Genomic DNA, 23,856 nt, shown 5'->3' with positions numbered 1-23,856 from the left:
TGCCACCTTTCATGAGTGAGTTGAGTTCTCTGTTTTTTGCATTGCTATTTTTTTACTGCCAATTTGTAAATTAGATTAGCCTCCTTTAGCAAAGTGACTATGTAAGTGAAATTAATATGCTGTAAAAGCAGTCCCTTCCAAACTTGGTTCAATGTTTTTATAATTTTATAGATTGCCTGAGCCAATTGTATGAATCCGGAGGTCCAACCTTCATTATCCCCTTGTAGATTCAACTCTAATATGGCATATAGGAAGACTAAAAGTATTATTTCACACCAACCAAATGGAATGTTTCTTGTTAAGTTTAATTGTCACAGCACTGAATCTTACAAGGATAAGAGACAAATGACTCACGCATTTAAAAATAGTTTAGTGTTTTGGGAATTAAACTGGTTGTAACCATGATAAAATACTAAACTAGCAGTCAATTTTTTAATAGAAATGTTTTCTATTCAGTTCTATTCTGTTCAGCTTTTTTAAAATAGAAAATCAACTTTTTCCCTTCCTCTTCAGTGGTGTCTACTGGAAAGAGTAAATTCCAGGTTGGCTTTTTTGTTTGTTTTTTAACTTTTGGACCAAGTACAGATCAGTTTATATATGTGTATGTCAGTTTTTTTCTCTTAGCAAAATGAAACATGCTCCAGCTAACCTGTAATATAAATTCATCCAGACTTGAGAAATGCTGTAAATAATTTTAAGGCCTTATAAAATTGGAAATTAGATCTTGGGCTTTAGAATCAGAATGACCTAGTTAGAATTCTTACTCCCCTACTTATTTGTTGTATCACCTTAGACAAATTATTAAACTCATTTGAACTTCAGGTTCATCATTTGCACACTTAGAGTTAATAATATTTCACAAGATTAATAAGAGGATTAAATGGGAATATCCTACAAAAAGTCCTTAGCATAGTGCTTCTAACTCACTGATAACTGTTTTTATGATTATTAGAAAAATGATCAACTAATAACTCTAGTTAATAGCATTATTGTCCCTCTCAAAGTTTCTCCAATAGCCATGCTGTATTTTAAAACAATAAATTAGTTTAAATAAAATTCTACTCTAGAACCTAATGTAACATTGTCCTTAGTTTTGTGTTTTGGCACTACCTCATCATAAGGGCTTTAATATTAGTTTAATAGCTTATGTATTAAAAACAGGCTTTGTACTGGATACCAGGAATATAATAGTTAAGATTTGGTTATTGTCCTTGTAGATTTTGGAATCTAATGGGAGATTTGGACAAGTCAGGTTTATAGACAATGACAGTATTGTGTAGTAAGCATATGAATGGCATAAGCATGTGACAGTACAGAATAGGGCACCTAATTCTGTCTCAGGGTAGCTGAGCCGAGTAGGGATGGCTAAGTGTAGTTCTCTTAAAGAAAGAAGCTGTCAGATAAAGCACTCACCCAAATTCATGTATATGTGGGACTTATATAGTTTGTATCCTTTAAGACTTAATTTAAGGGCAGCTTCCTTTGTGAGGCTTTCTTCATTTGTTATAGGCAGAGTTGAGGCCCTATTCTTGGTTCTCCCATTGTACTTTGCCAGTACTTTTTTCATAGTACTTAACAAATTGCCTAGGAATTTATTGTTCATATGTCAGTCAGTTTCTGTTAGACACCAGACTCCTTAACAAACCAAAGTGGAACAAAACTGTTTCTTATTTATCTTTGTATCTGCAAGGCCTGTCCGCTCCTTGATATATTACAAATTTACAATAAATGCTTATTGAATGAATTAGTAAGTAAAACTATAAATGGATCCAATCATTAAATAAATTTTTAATAAGTACGTGTTAACGTGCCAGGTGTCTGAGGCATTGGAGATTGATCAGTGAAGAAAGCCTCTGCCTCCATCAAACCATTCTAGTGGTAGAGAAGGCCAGGTATAGGCTATGAAGAATACAGAATGATAGAAGATTGTTGGAGACTTGGTCAGAACAAGGCTCACTAAGGTGGTGACATTTAAGTGGAGACTTGAGATAAGAAGAGGATAAAGCTGTCTTGTGGAAGAGCATTCCAGGTTGAGAGATCAGCCAGTTTAAAGGCTTGAGGAGGAACATGCTTAGAGTGCTCAGGAAACAGCCACAGGGAGGCCAGCATTGCTGGGACTTGGTGAGTGAGAAGGAATGTGATAGGAGATAGGTTTGGCAGATATTACTGAGCCAGATCACATTTGGCTGAGAGAGATTTTGGATTTTATTCTAAGTGCGATAGGAAGCCAAAAGCAGGGTTTTGAGTAGGAGAATAACATGATGTGATTGATTTATCTTTTGAAAGAATCAGTCTGCCTATTGTTTGGGAGACTAAAGTGGGCAAGAGTGGAAACCGTGAAAACTGTGCAGATACTGTTTTTTAAATAGTTTTTAATAGTTTATATTTTAAAACTATATATATAGTTTACATATATAGCTTATATTTTTTAACACTTTTAATAGCTGTTTTGAATAGTATAAATAAGAGAAGATGGCAGGTTTCACCAGGATGGACCAAATAATTTGTATAAGACCCTTTGGGAATAGGAGATGGTGATATAAGCTGTTAAAATTGTAAGCCTGTACCTCTAGCTCAAGTTTTCAAGATCAGAATTTAAATGTAAGTAAGGTACATGCATTTAGTGGAGTAGTGGACTAAGAAATATAAGAACTAGGTCCGTACTTCTGGTTCTGCTTTTAAATGGGTATGTGTCCTTGGGGAAGTCTCTCCCTTTCTACGAGCCTCATTTTTTTCAAATATAAAATGAGGTGTCAAATATTACAGGTTCATGATTTTATAGTTCTGTAAAAAAGTAAAAATATAATGAATGTTTACTGTACACAGAATACCAAATGAAAAACTTGAGTAGATTCAGAGGTTCTGTAAGACATTCTTATTTTTTTTTTAAAGATTTTATTTATTTATTTGACAGAGAGAGATCACAAGTAGACAGAGAGGTAGGCAGAGAGAGAGAGAGAGGGAAGCAGGCTCCGGGCTGAGCAGAGAGCCCGATGCGGGACTCGATCCCAGGACCCTGAGATCATGACCTGAGCCGAAGGCAGCAGCTTAACCCACTGAGCCACCCAGGCACCCAAGACATTCTTATTTATAAGAAATTTGTATTTATAAAAGATTTTACAAAACAGTTATTCACAGTATGAGATCATAAATTTAAATGCAGGAGTGTGTGATGTGGATTATAAATTCTATAGAAGTTTGGAAAAGGGAATAATTAATAAGGACTGAAGTAACCAGGAAGGTAACAGATGCTTGATGGGAGACTGTCCCATTTAGTTAAAATGGTTAGAGGAAAGAGCATTCTGGGTAGAGAAGAAGATATAAAGAAGAGGTCTTAATGACGTGGTGTGACATGGGTTTATAGCAGCTGGAGATTCAGTTAAGGTCAGCCTGACTAAATTGGAGGATATGTGAACAATGGGAAAATAAGATTAGCCAGAAAACACAAGGTAATGTAGAAGACATTAAAATCTAGGCAGAAATGTTTAGCTTTTAATGCAGGGAAGAACTGTGGCCATTAGAGATTTCAGTAGGATATTATGATATGCACATGGCAAGATTTCATTTCTCTCAAGAGAGCTTGGTATGGTACACGGACTTTGAAGAAAGTGTGAAACTACTTTGTTCCTGGTAACATGTAGGCATTTTGCATGTCTTTTCTCATTGATCATTATAACACCGGTGAAAGAAATTAAAATCTAGAGAGTATATATAGCCTGCCTAAAGGTCTCATGTCTATCAAGTGATTTGAGCCAGGTCTTGAAACTCGTATCTATCTGATGCTAGAAGGTCAGGGTGGAGAGACTGTTCAGTCAGGGAGCTTTTCCTGTATTCACCCAAGTATGAGGTAAACAGGAATTTACTCAGTAGCAGTAGGAATGAAAAAGAAGAGGTAGAGCTGGGAGAGAGATTTCTGAAGAAGAACTTGCTCACTGATTGAATGTGGGACATCAAAGAGAGAATAAACCTCAGAGGACCTGTTGGATTTTTACTCTCCGGTAGCTAACGAAGATTTCTCTGGTCTATAATAAGTAGCTGTTGGGGATTGTGGCAGACAGGAGAAACTAAAGAGGTGGATGGAATGATATCTGATTTGGAAATGTCGAGTTTTAAACATGATTGAGCCTTTAAGTGGTAAGTAAAGTCAAGAAGATTTCAGGATTTGGGAGTCTTCAACATATTAGATAGTCGAAGCTTAAGAGTGAAGAAGTCTCCTAAAAGAGACTCATCAAAGAAGCACAAAAGACTGAGAGGTCCTGCTGACTTCATTGTGCAGGTTTAGGAAGAGGAAGAGCTATCAAACAGCTGAGAACAATAGGGATGCTCCTGTTCTCTGTATTTATATTTGACCTCTGTCAGAATTAGGTTTTGCTTGTTCGCTCCCATTTAAAGTGGAATAGAGGTAAATGAATTTCACTGCAGGATCAAGTTTTTCCAAATAATGGAATGTTTGGACTCTCAAACAGAATTTGTTAGTTTATTTTTATGGCCCTATTTCAGTTTATCTTTGGTGAACATTCTAAAGAGCAATTTTTTGTTCGTACTTCTATTACTGATTTGATCCTTCTGTGAATTCACATTAAAGAACTAATGGCTAAGATGTGATAACAAAAGCAATAAAAGGCAACTTAAGATACACAAGCAACAAAAGAAAGTAGATAAATTCAACTTCATCAAAATTAAAAACTTTTGTGCATCAAAGGAATCATCAAGAGAGTGAAAAGACAACCTGAAAATGTGGACAAATATTTGCAAAGGACATGAATAGACATTTCTCCAAAGAAGATACACAATGGTCAGTAAGCACATGAAAAGGTGCTTAGCATCACTGCTTGTTAGGAGTGTGCAAATCAAGCCACAGCAAGATAACACATATCCACTAGGTTGGCTGCTATCAAAACAAAACAGAAAAGAATAAGTGTCAGTAAGAAGTGGAGAAAACGGAGCTCTGAGCACTGTTGGTAGGAGCATAAAATGGTGTAGCAACTTTGGAAACACCTTGGTGGTTTCTTAAATTAAAAAAAAGAATTATCATGTAGTACAGAATTACACTCCTTAGCATAGACCCAAAAATTTGAGAATAGGCATTCAAATAGATAACTTGTATACCAGTGTTCATAACAGCATTATTCACAACTAAAAGGTGTAAACAACCTAGTGTTCATCATCAAATGAGTAGGTAAACAGATGTGGTAAATATGTGTGTATACACACATATATACATATATATTCCATTACACACACACATATGTATATATTCCATTGCATATATATGTATGCAATGGGATATAATTCAGTATATATATGTATATGCGTATATACATATATACATATGTAATAGAATATTATTCAGTCTTAAAAAGGAATGAAATTCTGACACATGCTACAACATGGATGAATTTTGAAGACATTATGCTAAGTGAAATAAGCCAGACACAAAGGCCCATGTATTATTTGATTCTCCTAATGTGAGGTACCTACAAGAGACAAGTTCATCATACCAGAAAGCAGAAAAGAGGTTACCAGAGATTGGGGGAAGGGAAGAATGAAGAGTTATTTTTTAATGGGCACAGAGTTTCTGTTTGGGATAATGAACAAGTTCTGGAGGTGTATGTTGGTGATGACTGCATTAATACTGTGAATCTACTTAATGCCACAGAACTATACATTGACAAATTATTGAAATTTGGTGAATTTTTTGTTATATATTTATCATAATTTTAACCAAAAAAGCCAATGGCATTTGTATAAGGTTATGTAAATGTTATGGCTGTTAGAATAGTGCCAACATATTCCGTCATTAATGTGTTCTCTTGTGTTTGTCTTGTCACCATATTATATGTTCTGCATTTGTTGATAATATACTTTTCCTAATACTTATTTTATTTTTTTTAATTTAAATTCAAATAACGTATAGTGTGTTATTAGTTTCAGAGGTAAATGTCAGTGATTCATCAGTCTTATATAAGACCCAGTGTTCAGAGCGTCATGTACCTTCCTTCATCACCCAGTGATTCCCCTGCCTTCCAGCAAGCCTCAGTTTGTTTCCTATGATTAAGAGTCTCTTATGGTTTGTTTTCCTCTCTGGCTTCATCTTGTTTTTCCCTCCCTTCCCCTGTGATCCTCTGTTTTGTTTTCTTAAATTCCACACATGCATGAGATCATATGGTAATTGTCTTTCTTTGATTGACTTATTTCACTTAGCATAATACCCTTTAGTGCCATCTGTGTCATTGCACATGGCAAGATTTCATTTTTGATGGCTGAGTAGATTTCCACCATTTATTTATTTATATATACCACAGAACATATGTATGTATCTGTGTATAGATATATATATGCACACACACATATACACATACCACTTCTTCCTTATCCATTCATCTGTCAATGGACATCTAGGCTCTTTTCATAGTTTGACTATTGGACATATTTGACTAGTGGACATTGGTGCTTCAAACATTGGGGTACAGGTGCCCCTACTGATCACTACATTTGTATCTTTGGGGTAAATTCCTAGCAGTGCAATTGCTGGGTCATAGGGTAGCTCCTTTTTCTACTTTTTGAGGCACCTCCATTCTGTTTTCCCGAGTTGGCTACACCAGCTTGCATTCCCACCAACAGTTAAGAGGGTTCCTCTTGCTCCACATCCTCACCAACATCTGTCATTTCCTGACTTGTTAATTTTAGTCATTCTGACTGGTGTGAGGTGGTATCTCATTGTGGTTTGGATTTGTATTCCCCTGATGCCATGAGATGTTGAGCATTTTTTCAAGTATCTGTTGGCCATTTAGATGTGCTCTTTGTAGAAATGTCTGTTCATGACTTCTGCCTATTTCTTGATTATAATCCTTATTTTAAAAAACAACTAGAAGCCTTCTATTTCAGCAAACAATTTCTGTGCTTGAGCTTTAATTATTTAAAACTTTAGATTATTGTGGATAACTTTGACTCTTACAGTAACATCTGTGTGTGTGTCTTTATATTAAAATTAGTAGTTATAATAGTATTTTTTGTTATTAAAAGTAAAATGCTTTTATTATTAAATTATAAAATATTTCTATAAAATTAAGACAGGGATGGGCAAAATAGGTGAAAGGGAGTAGGAACTACAGGTTTTCAGTTGTGGAATAAAAAAGTCATGGAGATGAAAGGTGTAGCACAGAGAAAATAGCCAATGGTATTGTAATAATATTGTGTGGTGACAGAAGTATCTACACTTATGGTAAGCATAGCATAACATAGAGAGATGTTGGATCGCGATGTTGTACACTTAAAACTAGTGTAACATTGTGTGTCAGCTCTACTTCAATTAAAAAAGTATAGTATGCTTGTCATGTTGTTAAGAGTGAAGAAGTCTAGCTGTCTTAGAAAAGTCTTCCTTCATTACAGTATTTCTGTTTGCAGGATGAAGATGAACTGGACTCCCACACCATGGTGAAGACTAGCTCAGAGAGTGTGGGCACGATGAAGGCCACGAGCACGATGAGTGAAGGCGCCCAAACCATGATCGAACATAACAGCACGATGTTAGAGTCCGACTTGGGGACCATGGTTATAAACAGTGAAGATGAAGAAGAACAAGATGGAACTATGAAAAGTATGTGGCTTTTTCCCGTTGAATATTAATTTTCTATTTTAAAAGCATACTTCTATAAAAACCAGGTTAGTTTTGTCTTACTTTTTTTGGACAGTTGTGGAAAATTTTGTTTCTGGGCATTATTTAACAGTAAAAAAAGTATGGCATAAATAAAATTTTAAAAAAAATTTTAGTATAGCAGAAAGCAGCATGTCTCTATTTGAGGGTTATGGAACTTTTTTCTGTTAAAAGATGCTAACCCGTAACTTAATTTAATTTGTAAAGTATTTTAGAGATAAAAAGATAGCATTCCTAACATTTACTTTTCCAATAAAAAAAGTGAACATAAAATTCTGTTCCAGTAAATACAACATAATATTATTTCATGTTGTCTAAATTATCAGTTAAGCCACAGATGACATGAAGTGCAAGCCTAAGAGAAGAAATAAGGGCTTGGTTGGGAAAGGAAGAAACACTAGGAAGAAGGATCAAGAGACAGGGATACTCCTGGAGAAAAATCAATTCAGTGCATATTTATTACCATTTGTCATACGTGAGGCACCATGCCAGGCATGCTGCGGGGGCTAAAATGACGATTAAGACTTTTTCTCTGATCTCTGTTGCTTACAGAGCAATGAAGACAGAGATACTTTCACAGACTAGCATTTCTTTTTGTGTATATATAGATTTTTAAAGATTGCAGTTAACAAGGCAGGACCTTGTGATTTCACAGTTATAGGCCAAAGCAGATTAAGTCCCTTTTGATACCCACTGACCTTCCTCTTCTCCCTGTTGCCCTAGTCACGTGTGGTCAGTGTCAAAGTCTAAGTACTAGGCTGGTCTCCACTACACAGCACTGCTTCTAAATGGCACAAAAGCAGTAATACATGATTTCTTGCATTATAGAGCCTAAAAAGTTATATTCAGGGATTCGTTTCTATTATAAAATGAAAACAGGAAGCATTTTCCTCTGTGACATTGTTTTCTTTTTGCTACTCCCCGAAAGAGGCTGCTTAGGAGATCTTACCTCATGGCTTTAAGCCATTCGTTCACTGCTCTTACTTTCTTCCCATTTCCTAGTACATACAGCGCATTATGGTTGTATACTTTGAAAGGGAGGGTCATGAAGCACAAAATGCAAGCAGATTGCCATGTAGTTATTCTTGGGGGGAACTGGGAAAGGGATATGAATTTATTTTTAATCTCCCACAACTGGTGAGTCTTCTGAGCCTTTGCTATGGAAAGCAGCCTGAAACAAGTATTCCTAGCTAGGCTTCTGCCTACAGTAGGCATTCTGCATCCAGAACTTGCTTACCCAGCTGTACTGGATGGTCTTGGAGCCTCCAAAGCCAGCCAGTGTTAGGGTACAAGTTATGTGTCCTGTAGATCAAGAAGACCCTATGATAAGACACTTTACAACATATTACCCATTAGCATGGAGTATCGCTTTTCCGCAGCTGATAAAATTCTTTTACTTAAACTCTGTAATTCTTAGCAGACTGGTTAGATGACCATTGAGTGCTCTGTTGTATCTTCTAGACAGCTACTGATCTCCCTACAAAACTACATAAACAACTTTTTCTGTGCAGTCACATAGTTGAACATCAACATATAATCACTGGTTATTAAAAAGTTTTTATACTGTAAAATTCATGCCGGATTATATTTAATCCAACATTATATTTCAAGGACGAAATATGTGATGATGATTTATCAGACATCATACTTGGAAATTACAGTGCAGATTTCCACGTATTTTTTTGTAGTGAGTTTTAGCTTTGACGGCCACAGAAATCATTCAATATATGTTATAATTTTATGTCCTAAATATATTTTTTTGGTCACAGAGATTTTACTGAAAGCTCATTGCTAAGCTGAGCAGATAGTGGCTTATATACTTGAATTTGTTTATGTGCTTTAGCAAATTTTAAATCCCATGAACCAACTTTCCATGTATTTTAAGTATCTATAATTTAGACATCATTCTGTGGGAATGTATGTGGGAAAGTAATGTGGGACTTCTGTGTTCCCCAAAATCTAATCAAGTGATATTAGTGTAACCTGCAGGGTTATTCATACTGTAATATAGCAATAGTAAAGAAAATAAAGAAGTTATTGAGGCAGAACTTACTTTCCCTGAAACTACATAATTAGTTGCAGGTTTTTTTTTTCATGATCTTAATCTTCTTTAAAACTTCTTATTTTAGTTGATATGAATTCTCAGGTTATGTCACATGAAAACCCCATTTGCTAATTTGTCTTTAGCATTTTTGCCCCCCCAAATTATAGCAACATATTATTTTTAATTTTCTAAAATCTCTACAGTTAAATTGTGCGCTAAAGATCCTGATTTCCGTAACGTTTTCCATTGGGGTCTCAAATGAATTATCATATTCTTGTCAGTTTAAATTATGTTCGCATACTCTTTATACCTTTATTCATGAATCTCAAAATTATGGACCTGTTTCCCTTAACTCTGAGAAGTGTGGGATATGACTATAGGAAGCAAAGTTATTAAAAGATCTTTTGAAGGGAAGTAGAGAAAAGTGAGAAAAAAATGTTCAAAATTTGATCTGTTTTTTTAAAAAGTGGGCCTAAGAGCATGTCCCCAGAAGAGCTCTCCAAATCTGTTTTCAGCATCGACGGCCTTCCTCTCACTCAAAACTTTCCTATGTGTTTCTCGCTCTCAGCTCTTTCTCCTACAAAGTGGCTATTTTAGACCTTCACGAAATTTCTTCCTGCCACTTCTCTTCTCAGTTTCAATAGATGACCTTGCTTTCTGCTTCACAGAAAAAAAAAAAAAAATTAAACATTATCCTATGAGAATGTAGAGATGCTATTTAGGTGTTTGGTATAAGATAGAAAAATTAAGTCATCCTTGACTCCGCTTTCTTCCTCACCCCTCACTGAATGAACACCACCTCATGAGTTCCGCCTCCTGAATATCTCTGTTCTCTTCCTACCATCTCTGCTTGCCTTTCGTTAGTGTAGCTCCTCATAGTCTATCACATGAAAGGTTTCCTAATTGATCCCCTGCCTCTATTGTTGGTTCCTACACTCCTCACAGATACATCATCTCTGTCTTCTGCTTATGGCTCTCCAGCAACTGCCCACTGCTCGAAACTTAAAGCCCAGTGTGGGTTAAAAGCCAGCAGACACTCCAATGTCTGCTCCCCTTTCTGTTTTCTTGGCTCACTGTTCCCTGTCTAGCTCTTTTAAGAGCTCCTCAGCTTTGAAAATGCTCTTTTATGCCTTTAGGCTTTTGCTCTGCCCAGTCCCTCTGTTTGGATTGCTGGTTCCTTGGCTAATTCACATCATCCTCTTAGGTGCAGTTAAAGGGTTGCTTCCCTTACTGACCCAGGTTGGGGATGTTGCTCCTCCCCCCATAGGCTACCGCCTCACTTCGTGCTGTTATTCTGAATAGCGTTTGTCATACTATTTCCCATTGCTTGTTTCTCTGTGTTCCCAATGCTTAATGCAATATCCAGCACAATAGTAAAAGTTCATTAAATATTTTCTGACCAAATGATGCGGTGTTGTGAAAAAACCATGGGATTTGAAGTCAGACTGCGTTTAATTGTGTTCCTCTTTTCTGAGCTTCAGTGGTGTGTATTTGTGTCTCTGGTTTTTGTGTGTCTGTTTGTATGTGTGTGAGTGTGGATTCATTTAGGTAGATCCATAAGGCACCTAGCAGGGTAGGTCATCAGTAAGGGATAATCTCCATCTGCTCAGTCTATCAGTTTGGCCTTCAAACAGCGTGGAAAGCTAGAGCATCTGGAGAGCCCAGCCCTGCTTCCCGCACAGTGAGGGAGGCCTGGTCTATCTGAGGCTGCTCATGTTGAGCCATTCTACTCAGTGGCTCTGTCCTTTTCCTTCCAAAGGCAGACTTTTGCTCCCACCCTCCCCTGCCTCCTCCAAGACCTTGTGCCATCTCTAGTTACTTAGTAAGATAGCCAGAGGGGATTCTATAGAAAGTAATGACTTCCAAAATGAGCGAGGTGGCACAGACATAAATGTGAGCAATTTGAATGGCAAGATGAGGAAATGGTAAGGGAGCATTCAGCTGGTTTGATTACCTCCTCAGTAGAAGTATGATTGCTAATGCATGTTGAGATAACTTGCAGGTGGGAGAACTATACTTCGCTATTTGTGCAATTTGATGTCTCTGTGAGAAAAATGGGAAAAAGTACTACAGAAGCATGAAAGAGTCTCTTGAAATTTGAATTTCTAATGAAATTTGAATTTCATTATTATTTTTTATTTTCAGAAAAGAAAAATGGGTGGATTTCTCAAATTATAGCTGTCATCAGTGGAGGGTCTGGCATGTGCCAACATTGTGCTTAGGACTTTGCCTACATGATCTCATTGACTCCCCACAAGGACCCTATAAAATAGCATTGTTACTACCATTTGCCCCTAGGGAAACTGAGCCTTGGCAGAAATGACTTGTTCAAGGTCTCACAGCAAGTAAGCAGTGGAACCAGTCTATAGATCCAGGTTTGGCCCCCAGATCATATCATTACTCAGGGGCTGGTGGATTTGACATCCCTCTTGGGCAGAAGTCTAAAACATCTATGAATTCTTTAGAAAAGGAGACCTGGGTCATTATAACTCCACATAGGTTTGCTGGGAACAAATCATATCAGAATATTACTATTTCCTTTTTTAGACAGCATTGTTAAGCTTCTCAGTCAGAGGAAGTGCTGGGTTTGGATATTGTGTTTTAGGAGTTTGGGAAAGTATTTGACAAGGTCTCTGTAGAGGTCCTTGTAGACACTATGGTATGAAGTAGCTGATGTTCTGCTCTGAGGTTTGAACGGTGGTACCTGGATAGGCTTGTATCAGTCAGGGCTGATTGGAGGAAACAGAAACTTCCCTAGGTGTTTTAAACATAAAGAGATTTAAGTCAGAGATGGAAATATTAACAGAATCAGTGGAAAGGTTGGAGGAAAGGGCTGTGTAAACTAGGCCTCTAGGAATGACTCCTCCTGTATCCCAGAAGCGACCCCTCGTGGGACCTACTACTACTGCTGTCGTCAAGAAGGCAGTGAATCCAGAGGCTGCCGGTAACCTCTGGAGTTCCGTACTACAGACTGAGCTCTTCCAGGATGCAAATGCTCCCACCATCCCTGTCCCCCTGGAGGCTGGCGACTGGTGCTGGTATGCTGCTGGGAGACTCTCACAGCTTCATAACTGTGCTTGCCGGAGGCTCATGGCCTCTGCCTCCCCTGTTGCCTTCCCACTCATGAAAAAGTGCGCTTATTCGGATAAGATGCAGGGAGTTCTGGGAAGCACAGTGTTTAGCTCTCCAGAGGCAATGCGGCAGTGGCTACATTTCAGTCAGCCATAGTGTTAAATCATAAATTGTCAACGAGAAGATTTCTTACTGATGCCCTAGGGCTTAGACCTCAGTCCTGGCTAGGCTCAGCATTTTTTACAGAAACTTGGATGAAGCTATAGAATGAAAGTCTGTTAGAATTGCAAATGACAGGAAGTGAAACAAAATAAAAATATATTCTAAGACACGATCAGGATCCTCTGAGATCTCCACAGGCCAGGAGCAGTGGGCTTGATTTACCAGATAAACCCTGCTCCTGGGTCCGTGTAACTAACCTCACAAGTGCCCATCATTTGCAGGAGCCCCTCAGAGATGCCAGTTCTGCAGACCAGAGTAGGGCCTGGGCAGCTCTGAAAAATAAATTTAAAAAATTGAAAAAACACAACTGTACAAGTACTTCTGATGTGGCTAGGACTGATAACCAATTTTTTAGAACATGGAAATAAGCAGCTTCACTCTGCTCTCTGCACCTAGAACATGTTTGGAGTATTTCAGAAGGATGGAGACACAGTGGGGCATGTTCATCAGGGAGTGAGCCAGATGGTAAAGTAGCACGGAGGCCATGATGTATTAAGAGGGGGTGGAGGAGGATGCCTGGGTGGCTCAGTCCGTGAAGTGTCCAGTTCTTGATCTCCGCTCAGGTCTTGGTCTCAGAGTGGTGAGTTTGAACACTGGGCTCCACATTGGGTGTGGAGTCTGCTTTAAAAAAAAAGAGTGGGTGGAGGTCACGTTTAGGTTTTACATTGTTTATTTACGTTAACCTTTCATAACCAGTTTATCAGTGATTAAATATTGGGTTAAGTGATTGCAATTGAAGAGATATTTTTAAAATGTCCTTTGTTCATACACCTGTAATATCGTAATGACTTTTAAAATATATCACGCTTTATTGTTTCATTTTGGACAGTATATTTATGTAGTTTCATTTAATTACTAAGAGAAAGAAAAGTGGGTTTTGCTTCAGATTTTTAGGAGTTTAGCCTGGAAGTAGGTTCTAGATTAATTTTAAAAGGGTTTAGGAGAGTACCAAGAATATTCCTGCTCTCTCATTCATCTAATGTCCCTAGACGAAATTGTGAGAGACCTTTGCTCTGAGCAGCAAGGTCCATGTCCCATTTTTTGCTTAGTGACATCTTCTCTCTAAGCTCTGGTTCATTTCCTTTCCTTCCTTCTTCCTCCCCAAACCTATTTTAGGAAAGTATCAAATATACAATTATAAAATGATTAATAATGTTTTATGTTTATTAGTCATCCCCCCCTGCCAAATTACAGAGCTTTGGGCCAAAGGAGTAAATTGCTAAGGAAGGAATTTGATGGCCAAGAAACAATTAACCAGTGTGGCAGACTGTGTAGGGGATATCCCATTCCCACATCAAGAGCTGACCATTCTTTCATGAAAAACTGCTGTATGCTTCGCTAAGATTGATTTAGTGCATGACATGACAATAAAGGTGACACAGTGAACTACAGCTCCCACTTGCAGCTGGGTGTAAATACCCATAATAATACTGGGTATCCAGCAGCCCTTGGTTTACCCTTATAGAGGTCAAAATGTCCAGCAAATGTGTGGCTATAGTGGTTTGGAGTTAGTTAGTTACCTGTAGGTCCTGAATATGTTCTGCTCTCTGTGTGCTCTTGATCCGTGGGATGTGGAATGTTTAATGATGTGTGACCCAGCTTGGACCTCTTAGTGTAGGTATTTTGGTCATAGGATACCTCTTTTACTAGTAAAAGCACTGACAAGCATGGAAATAGTAAGAGTCTTTCTTGTACAAATGAAAATTTGTCTTTCTTGTAAAGGCCTCTGAAGAAAGGGTTTCCATAGACACACAGTGGCCATTACAATGGTCATTACTCACACAGGAAATCATCCCTTTCATTTAACTAAAATCCTTGGGCTTCAATCTGTCTGTTTCCCTTTATTCTGCCCTCATTGAAGATGGAAAACAGCTGGTCACTATTTTCTGTGGAAGAAGCCTTCAAATACCCTCGGATACTTATTAAATTGTATCCTCAGACTTTTTCTGGCTGAACAATTTCAGTCCCTGTAACCTTTGTGCAGGTATTATTTTCTAAGCTTTTAATCTTTTTTATGAATAGCCTCTGGATCTTCTCCATGTTGTCCGTATCCTCCTTTGTTTTAAAATAGTCTGATGAAGTTAAGAAAAAGCTGATGTCAGTAGCTTCTGTATTAACATCCTGGTTTTTATATGTATTCACCATACTCTTGGCAACAAATTAAAGAACAGATTTCCAAGATCATTAATCAGGTGGAACACCCACATCTTAAAATATTTTTAGAAGAACAAATTAGGTAATATTCATAAATCCCTTTGATGTTGAAATATCTAATGCTAAAGTTGTGATTAATTGTTGTTTCATTCCCTATACTTAAGTGTCTGGGTCATAATCATGTTAAGAAATTAAAAATTAAACAAATTACATTTTGTTAAAGTATTTTAGGAATTCCTTTCTATATTTAAATTTTCTTTTTTTTTTTTTTTAAGATTTTATTTATTTATTTGTCAGAGAGAGAGCGAGCGAGAGCGAGCACAGGCAGACAGAGTGGAAGGCAGAGCCAGAGGGAGAAGCAGGCTCCCTGGGGAGCAAGGAGCCCGATGTGGGACTCGATCCCAGGACGCTGAGATCATGACCTGAGCTGAAGGCAGCTGCTTAACCAACTGAGCCACCCAGGCGTCCCTATATTTAAATTTTCATGAAGGCATTTTACCTGTTTAGAAGACATGTGCAAATTAAGAAAGTTAATAACTTATTGTGGGTAGACTGGCATATTTGCTCAAGGTGTATTATATTCACACAATTTAGTTTCCTTGCACATGTTCTAGGGAATGTGTGAAGGAGAAGGAAAACAATTTTTTTCTTTAAAATCTCACATGCACAAAGGGATTGAGTGGTGATTATTTTATTCTCTATTGCTACAGAATTTTTAGTTCCACAGCAAGTAGTTGAAGAAATTGGAGCCAAAATTGTGGAACAAGGTCATTTGGAACATTAAATTTACTATTAAAATAAAAATATATTTTTATAAGCTAGGGTCAGAATTCAGCTGCAACTAGAGAAATTGTTGTCAGTTTAATGTGATTATTCTTTCTGTGTTTAAAAAAAGTATTTGCCATAGCAACCATAATCACGTAAGACAGAGCTTACAGCCCCAAGACTTTGTGCTTCACTCTTCTGTTAAAGGAGCTACTATTTCTTCTTCCCTGTTTAAAAAAATAAAGTGTCAGAATGTCATTCTGTCTGTCCCACACTTCTGTGAACATGCATTTCATTGTGGACCCCGTTGCACACAGTAGGCTTGTGTTCGACATTGTGTAGTTAAACATTACTAGGCAATTAGAGCTGCCTTCCACCCCATAACTTTTAAAACAAACCTAACCTATTTTTGACCTTAGAAAATTTAAAAAGTGGCTTTTAAAATTTTCTTTATATATAACACAGATATGTTCTAAATGTTAATACTGTTTTAAATTAAATAATGGAAAATATTTGGAACTATATGTATATACATTTGTGTAAAAAATTATGTATCTGCATATCATGTTGTAAAGTCATCTGAAAAGAAAAAGCTAATGGAATAGACTGCCTTCTTTTATTTAAGTTGGGTGTTAGGCTTTTGTTAACTCTCCGTAGGAATGATTATTTCTAACTTAGGAATGGGTTAATTTCCAAAACTCTGAGTGCAGAGCCCGACAGGCATTTTACCATAGGTTTTTAGACCAGCCTGTAAAAGACACTTAAAAATTCTAATGTATCTGAAATGCAGTGAAAATTAAACCACTGTGTAGAGTAGTAGATTTCAAGTTTCAAATTGGGGTATTCCTGTTATAAAACAAGATTGCTGCTCCTACCACTTCCTATGTCCTCCAATTGGGAATAGAAAGATATCAGTTAGGGACTGAATTTGGTTATATGTACCCAGAAACCCAAATAATATGGCTTTAACAAAATAGGATTAATTTCTTTTCTCATTTAACAAGAAATACAAAAACAGAGTGTCCTGCATTGGTAGAGTGATTTCATGCTGTCATTAGAGATCCTTTTTGTAACACCAATTTAATCTTCCCTTGTCCTCCTGCTTACAGAATAACTGCTAAATCTTCAGCCATCAAGTCTGCATTCCAGGCAGGAAGAAAGAGCAGGAAGAAACAGGGTGGGGTAGAACCCATATCAAGAAAATAGAGCTTGCCCAGAAACCCTTTTCTCTTATGTCATTGGCCAGAGTTGTATTACCTGGCCATTCCTCTCCCCAAAGAAGGGAGCACCTATAGATATTAGGTAGGCAGATTTTTCATTTTGTGGCACTGGGACACTATTGCTGACTCATATGTCTTGGGACAGAAGCTCCTGATGAAGACTCGGTTAGGACCAGCACAAGACTGTTAGGAATGTAAGTGTAGATTCCCAGAATGAAATTTCTTAGTGATTATTTTTTTTTCCTTTTGGTCTGTCTCCTCCCTTTTTAATTGTCCCTACTCATTTCTGACCATGTTTTTACTCTTCTTGAGTCAATGCAGACAAGAATACTGTCTGGCTTTATCATTTTTCCTTACTCTGCATCTCTAAAGGAAGTGCCTACCCAACCCATCTTACTTTTTCATGTGAAGGTTTTTATAAAAGACTAAAGTTTCTGCTGCTTTATTCTCTGTATTGGAAAAGCAACTCAGAGATTTTATTTTTCTCCTCCCCTTTCCTGCGCATGTTGCTGCTCTTAAAATGTAGGCCGTTTTAGAATAGCTACTCTGTAAATATTAGTTTCCGGGGCACCTGGGTGGCTCAGTGGTTAAGCCTCTGCCTTCAGCTCAGGTCATGATCTCAGGGTCCTGGGATCAAGCCCCTCATCAGACTCTCTCTGCTCAGCAGGAAGCCTGCTTCCCCCTCTCTCTCTGCCTGCCTCTCTGCCTACTTGTGATCTCTGTCTGTCAAATAAATAAATAAAATATTTATAAATAAATAGATATTAGTTTCCAATAAGAAAAGATTAATCTTGTATTTACTCAGATATAGAGGTCTGAATTAAGAGTCACTGGTATATCCAGAGATCCCTGACTGCTTCAGTGCAGCACCAGGACATTGGTGAAGATGCTGGAATGAAGAGTTTCATACCTCCTAGATGAAGAGAAAACAGGGAAGGCTGTCAGGAGTTTCTGTGCTGAAGCCAGTGTTGACTGGAGGGAAGGGCACTAAGCAGTGGGAACCTGGCCTGGTGGGGGAAGCCAGGCATCAGGGAGTGCTGTTTTCCTCAAGGGATTCAGAATGTAATAATATGTTTTGGGTTTTTTGTTTTGTTTTGTTTTTTGTTTGTTTGTTTATTTTGTTTTTCTCAAAGTACCTCCATATATGAAATTTATTTTTTTAAGAGAATGCTGTCTAGGAGTTTGCTTCAGTGAAACATTCTCTGTATTTGTCATATGCAGTTAGTAATTGTGATCCTCATGGATTTCTTACTGTCCCAGGAATTAGTTCCCAGTGAAACCATTTTGACTCTCTCTGATTCTGATATTACTATATAAACATTGATAACCCTGTCTAATACCAAATATCAAAGTTTTGAGATCTTTGTGCATGTAAGCCATCCTAAGACTAGGTAGTTCAAAGAAGAACTTACAACACCAATAAATAATCCTGTTACAAAATTACTCTTAAAGAAAGAAAATAATATTGAACAAAGAAAGGTTTTATTTGAGGGAGTATCTTTTTTCCCCTCAATCATTTGATTTACTCAGTTATTTTATGGAAAATTTATTGAGCTACACTTGTAATGTTTTATTTTTTATTCTCATAGAAAGGGCACAGGTGGAGGATAATTGAGGTTAAATTCCTGGATTTATTTTGGAATAAAAGGTTGCCATAGGAACCAAATTTCAATTCTGAAGATTGAAAAAGATGTCTTATAATGATGAGGCCCAGACATGAATTAAGGGTTCTTAAAATTTGATGAAAATGTTAATGGAATGTGTATGTCCCATCCAAATGTCAGTAATTTAACCTTGTCAGATGAACCAATTTCTTTTTTTAACAGTGGGAGATTTTAAGGACGAAAGTTGAAGATAAAGTATCATAAACCCAAAATCTTTATATTACATATATTGATCATTAAAATATATCTTTTCTCCCATATTTTGGTCCTTCTTAACATACAACTAAAGTTTGCTCTGACTGGAATCTAAAGGCAGCTTTGGCTGTTTTCTTGATACACTGTCCCTCAGGAGTTCTTTTTTCATGGATTTTTATTTGAGATATGAGAGTGTTCTATGTCCTGAAAGTTTACTATGAATATTGATGTTTTATACTATCCTAATTTTTATGGAATGCCTCAGTATCTTTTCCGGGAGTACCATTTGGGTCCCAGATGTCTTGTCACACTTATTTTCAAGGCTTCTAAAGCCTGAGCAGCTCTAATTAGAGGATGAGTCTTTAGATAAACAGTTTTGGATTCCTTTTTTTTCCACTAACACATGCATATTCTGAATATCAGATTCCTTCTGACTTTACTGGGACAAATCTACAGTCTAGATTTACTGGGACAAATCTACAGACTACAGTCTAAAAATTGTAGTAGTCACAATAATTTCTCAAATTTATTGCCAGTACACAGTTGCTAGTAATGAAATACTAGCAACCCTCTACTAATTCAAAAGTAATGATGTTGAAAAGCCACATACCATCCCATTAGCTCTTCCTCATGCCATCAATGTTGAACATCTGGGTGGATAATCAGAAACACTCATTGATGATCATAGTTATCTTATTTGTGAAATTATTTGGGTAAAGGATTTGGGTTTCTGCATTAGGGAACTTATAATTTAATGAAAAGGTAAACTCAAAAACATATATAAAAGATATAATCCTTACTAATAATTATTCTTGTTTGCTTACATTATATCATAATGACTCATTTGATCAGCAATTAAGTTCAACCATCATCATCAGAACACCTGTGAGAAAATGAAAAAGGCCTCTGCATAGGTATTAAAAAATAACATCACTTGCAAATAAAGATCTGCAGATGTATAGAGAAAAACTTGGTTAACATAATCAGCAGGGTCTTGAGATGCTTGTACAACCCAGGTTCATTGTAGCATTATTCACAATAGTCAAAAGATGGAAGCAACTCAGGTGTTCATTGCCAATGAATGGATAAACAGAATGTGACGTATACATACAGTGGAATATTATTTAGCTTAAAAAGGAAGGGAATTCTTTTTTAATTCCTTTTTTTTTATTATGTTAGTCACCATACAGTACATCATTAGTTTTTGATTTAGTGTTCCAAGATTCATTGTTTACATATAACACCCAGTGCTCCATGCAATATGTGCCCTCCTTAATAACCCATCACTGGGCCAACACCTCCCCCCACCCTCTGCCCCTCTAAACCCTCAGTTTGTTTCTCAGAGTCCACAGTCTCTCATGGTTCGTCTTCCCTTCCAATTCCCCCCACTCTTCATTTGCTCCTTCCTTCTTCTAATGTCCTCCATGCTATTCCTCATGTTCCACAAGTAAGTGAAACCAACACATACTACAACATGGATGAACCTTAAGGACATTGAACTTCAGAACTTAGCTTTGGCTCTAGAACTGGTAGGTTTGAGGTAACAATAACTCACCTCAGATGGCAGAGTCCAATAGTAAGCAGCAGGGAAGTCAGAGGTAGAACTTAGACATGAGCTTTAAAAATAAAAAATTGGTTTTCTGACTTAAATAGAATAGTTCTAGAAATAGAACTTAGAAACAAGGTCTGGGCTGAAGTGAGAGTCAGGAGTTAGATATAAATATGGTAGGTGAAACCATGGAGGTCTAGGATGAGATGGAATCAGCTAAAAAGACTAGAAGGAAGACTAGAAGGAAAGACTAGAAGGAAGACTAGAACACAAACCTGGGTAAGTCCTTATAACTTCTTTAGTTTATAGTGATGTACATTGACAATAACAATACAGGCTTACATATTTACAACTAAACACTTAGGCTTTAAAATTTTACTTCATTTGACAAATTTCAAATATACTGAAATGATTTTTAATGAAATTATGATAAAGATTCTTGCCAAAATTCTGAAGTGTTTCTACAATCTAAGAATATTATAGATCTTTGCCTATAGAACTTTGCCTAATCATGAATTCTTATGTGGCCTCGCTAATTTTGTTTTCCTTTGTTCGTCTTTAAATTGACAGTGTTGGCTTTGAATCTGACCAGTGCAAGTGTATTATATTGCTGAATAAAAAAAAAGTTTCATACTTCTATAAGAACCATACTTCTTTAAATATAAGAACTTATACCCTCCCTGTGTTCCTTGTTTACCTAAGGAAACGCAACTTCACCGCAAGTACAAAGACCGTCTTTCATGGACTACTTTGATAAACAGGACTTCAAGAATAAGAGTCATGAAAACTGTAATCAAAACATGCATGAACCCTTCCCTATGTCCAAAAATGTTTTTCCTGATAACTGGAAAGTTCCTCAAGATGGAGACTTTGACTTTGTAAGTACATTTTAATTCTTCCATTTGTGTTTCATTCTTCTTTATTTTACCATCACATTGAGAAACACAGTTTTTTGTCTTTATAAAATTTAGACTGGTATTAATATTCAGCATGTACCTATATATGTTGGTAAGGGAACGGTGGAACTATAGTTGGCACTTGGAGAGAAATGTAAATAATTCCTTAGATCAGATCCCAAATTTAGAGAAATATGTAGGATTCTTTAAAATGACAGCTATGTTAAAAATGTTTTTAAGTAATGCAAATAGGAGATACTCTGACGGTCAGTAAATTTAGTTTCCAAAATAAATGATGCAAAGGTATTTATGACATAGACTTTTGATATTTGCCTCAACTCTGAAAAGTAATTGAATTAGTTTCTACTTGAGTAAGTGTTAATTCCACTTGGTTTGTCAGAAATAATAGTTCTGTTGTATATCTAGTTAGCATACAGATTTCAATGTAAAACTGTGCCTTATTGCTTCTTTGTTATATTTTCTCTTTATTTCTTCTGCCCTATTCCATGTTGTTCATTTCTCTTTTTTTATTTAATTTTCTCGTATGTGTTCCACAATTCATTGTTTATGCACCTCACCCAGTTTGTTATTTTCTTTTAAAGAATGTGTAATATAGGTAAACAGTTCTGACACAAGTATTTCCATATCTTGAGGGAGCAAATTCTCTCTTTGAGGAGTAGAAGGTTTTTTGAAGTAAATTTTTACTTTAGCATGTTTTAAATAATGCTACTTTTACATATTCTGTAAGATTTTTTCCACATAAAATAACTACAATCCTTTATAGCTATAAATATTAATAACTGCATTTATTTGTAAGTAAATAGAATTTTAGATATCTATATCTTTATAATGTTTAGGTAATAATAAGCCATTTTGCTTCATCAACATGCTTCTGAATGCTTTGGGATTATAAATATTTTTCACATTAAGTACTTTTCTCCTAAATGTTGTGATTATTTGCATTTTTAAATAATCAGATACTAAAGTTTGAAATCAGTCCCCAGTACAGTTAGTACAAATTCCTAGCAAATATTAACAATGGCACAAATTTGCCTGAAAACATTAATTGTAACATCTACTTATTTTTGTTTTTTCAATTTTGAAGTTAGATATTAGGAAATAAAATCTGTAGTTCTGGTAAGATTTCATTTTAAGCCATCTACTTTTTAAAAAATCATAAAATATTTAGAATGCTAACATTCAAGCTTTAAATCATTCATGAACATGATGAATTATGTAGAGCGTTTAGCTTCAAAGTACTCTGTCTTGTCTCAGTTGGAATAAATCTTTAATAGCCTCTGGGAAACAGTTTGAAATGAGCTACAAAGTAATGAATAAGTTATCTTGGTTAAGAAAGAGCAAATAAAATGATTTAATTCTGTTACAGTTAGTCTTTGCTACCACCCCCAAAACTTAGTGGCCTAAAATAGCAACTTTTTATTCACAATTTTGTGGGCAAGCATTGTGACTAAGTTCAGCTGAGTGGTTCTTCTGCTGGTCTCACCTGGGGGGTCTCAGGTGGCATCATCTGGAAGTTTGGCTGGATCTGAATGACCTCACTAATATTACCTTACTCTTGTGTCTGGCAGTGGTACCAGGCAAGCCTGGCATTTTTCTGTCTCAGTAGCAGCATAGCAGGAGGGTGGCAACAGAAGTTGTAAGACCTCTTCAGACCTATGCCTAGAACCTGCACAGTGTCCATTAATAATAGCATCAAAAAGAATGACTACTTAGGAAGACTCTTAACCAAGGAGGTGAAAGACTTATACACTGAAAACTACAAAGCGTTGCTGAAAGAAATTAGACACCAATACACGAAAAGGTATTTCATGTTCATGGATTGCAAGATTTAATATTATCAAGATGTCAGTATTGTCCAAAGCAATCTATAGATTTAGTGTAATCTCTGTCAAAATCCCAGTGACTTTCTTTTTTTTTGCAGAAATAGAATAATCTATCCTAAAGTTCATATGGAATTTCAAGAGACTCAAATAGTCAAAACAGTCTTGAAAAGGAGAAATAAAGTTGGGGGTTTCATACTTAACTGATTTCAAAACTTACTACAAAAATACAGTAAACAAGATAGACATAGACAAAACAAGATAGACATATAGACCAATGGTGTAGAATAGAAAGGCCAGAAATAAATTGTCCTATATATAGTCAAATGAGTTTGACATCCCCATTCAATGGGGAAAGGACAACCTTGTCAACAAATGATGCTGAGGAAACTGGATAGCCATGTGCAAAAGAATGAGGTTGAGCCCTTGCCTTACTTATATCATGTATAAAAATTAACTCAAAATTAATCAAAGATCCAGACATAAGAACTGACTATAAAACTCTCAGAAGAATATACATAAGAGAAACTTTATGACATTGGATTTGGCAATGATTTCTTGGGTATGACCACAAAAG

At 36.5% G+C, this 23,856-nt stretch overlaps 1 protein-coding gene across 2 annotated transcripts in view; it reads left to right on the top strand.

The window, feature by feature from the left end:
- STK3 (serine/threonine kinase 3) overlaps positions 1–23,856 on the top strand; it is a 273,495-nt gene that overhangs the window by 185,915 nt on the left and 63,724 nt on the right. For both annotated transcript variants that reach the window (XM_045077977.1, XM_045077978.1), the window contains 2 exons: positions 7,408–7,600; positions 21,245–21,420. In XM_045077977.1, coding sequence (XP_044933912.1) covers positions 7,408–7,600; positions 21,245–21,420 — 369 coding nt within the window. The remainder of the gene's footprint in view (positions 1–7,407; positions 7,601–21,244; positions 21,421–23,856) is intronic.

This window comes from Mustela putorius, unplaced genomic scaffold (genome assembly GCF_011764305.1).
Source record: "Mustela putorius furo isolate JIRA1106 unplaced genomic scaffold, ASM1176430v1.1 tig00000228_pilon_pilon_pilon, whole genome shotgun sequence".
NCBI classification, from domain to species: Eukaryota; Metazoa; Chordata; class Mammalia; order Carnivora; family Mustelidae; genus Mustela; species Mustela putorius.
The sequence above is the reverse complement of the archived record's forward strand: the minus strand, read 5'-3'. Positions and strand labels throughout refer to the sequence as shown.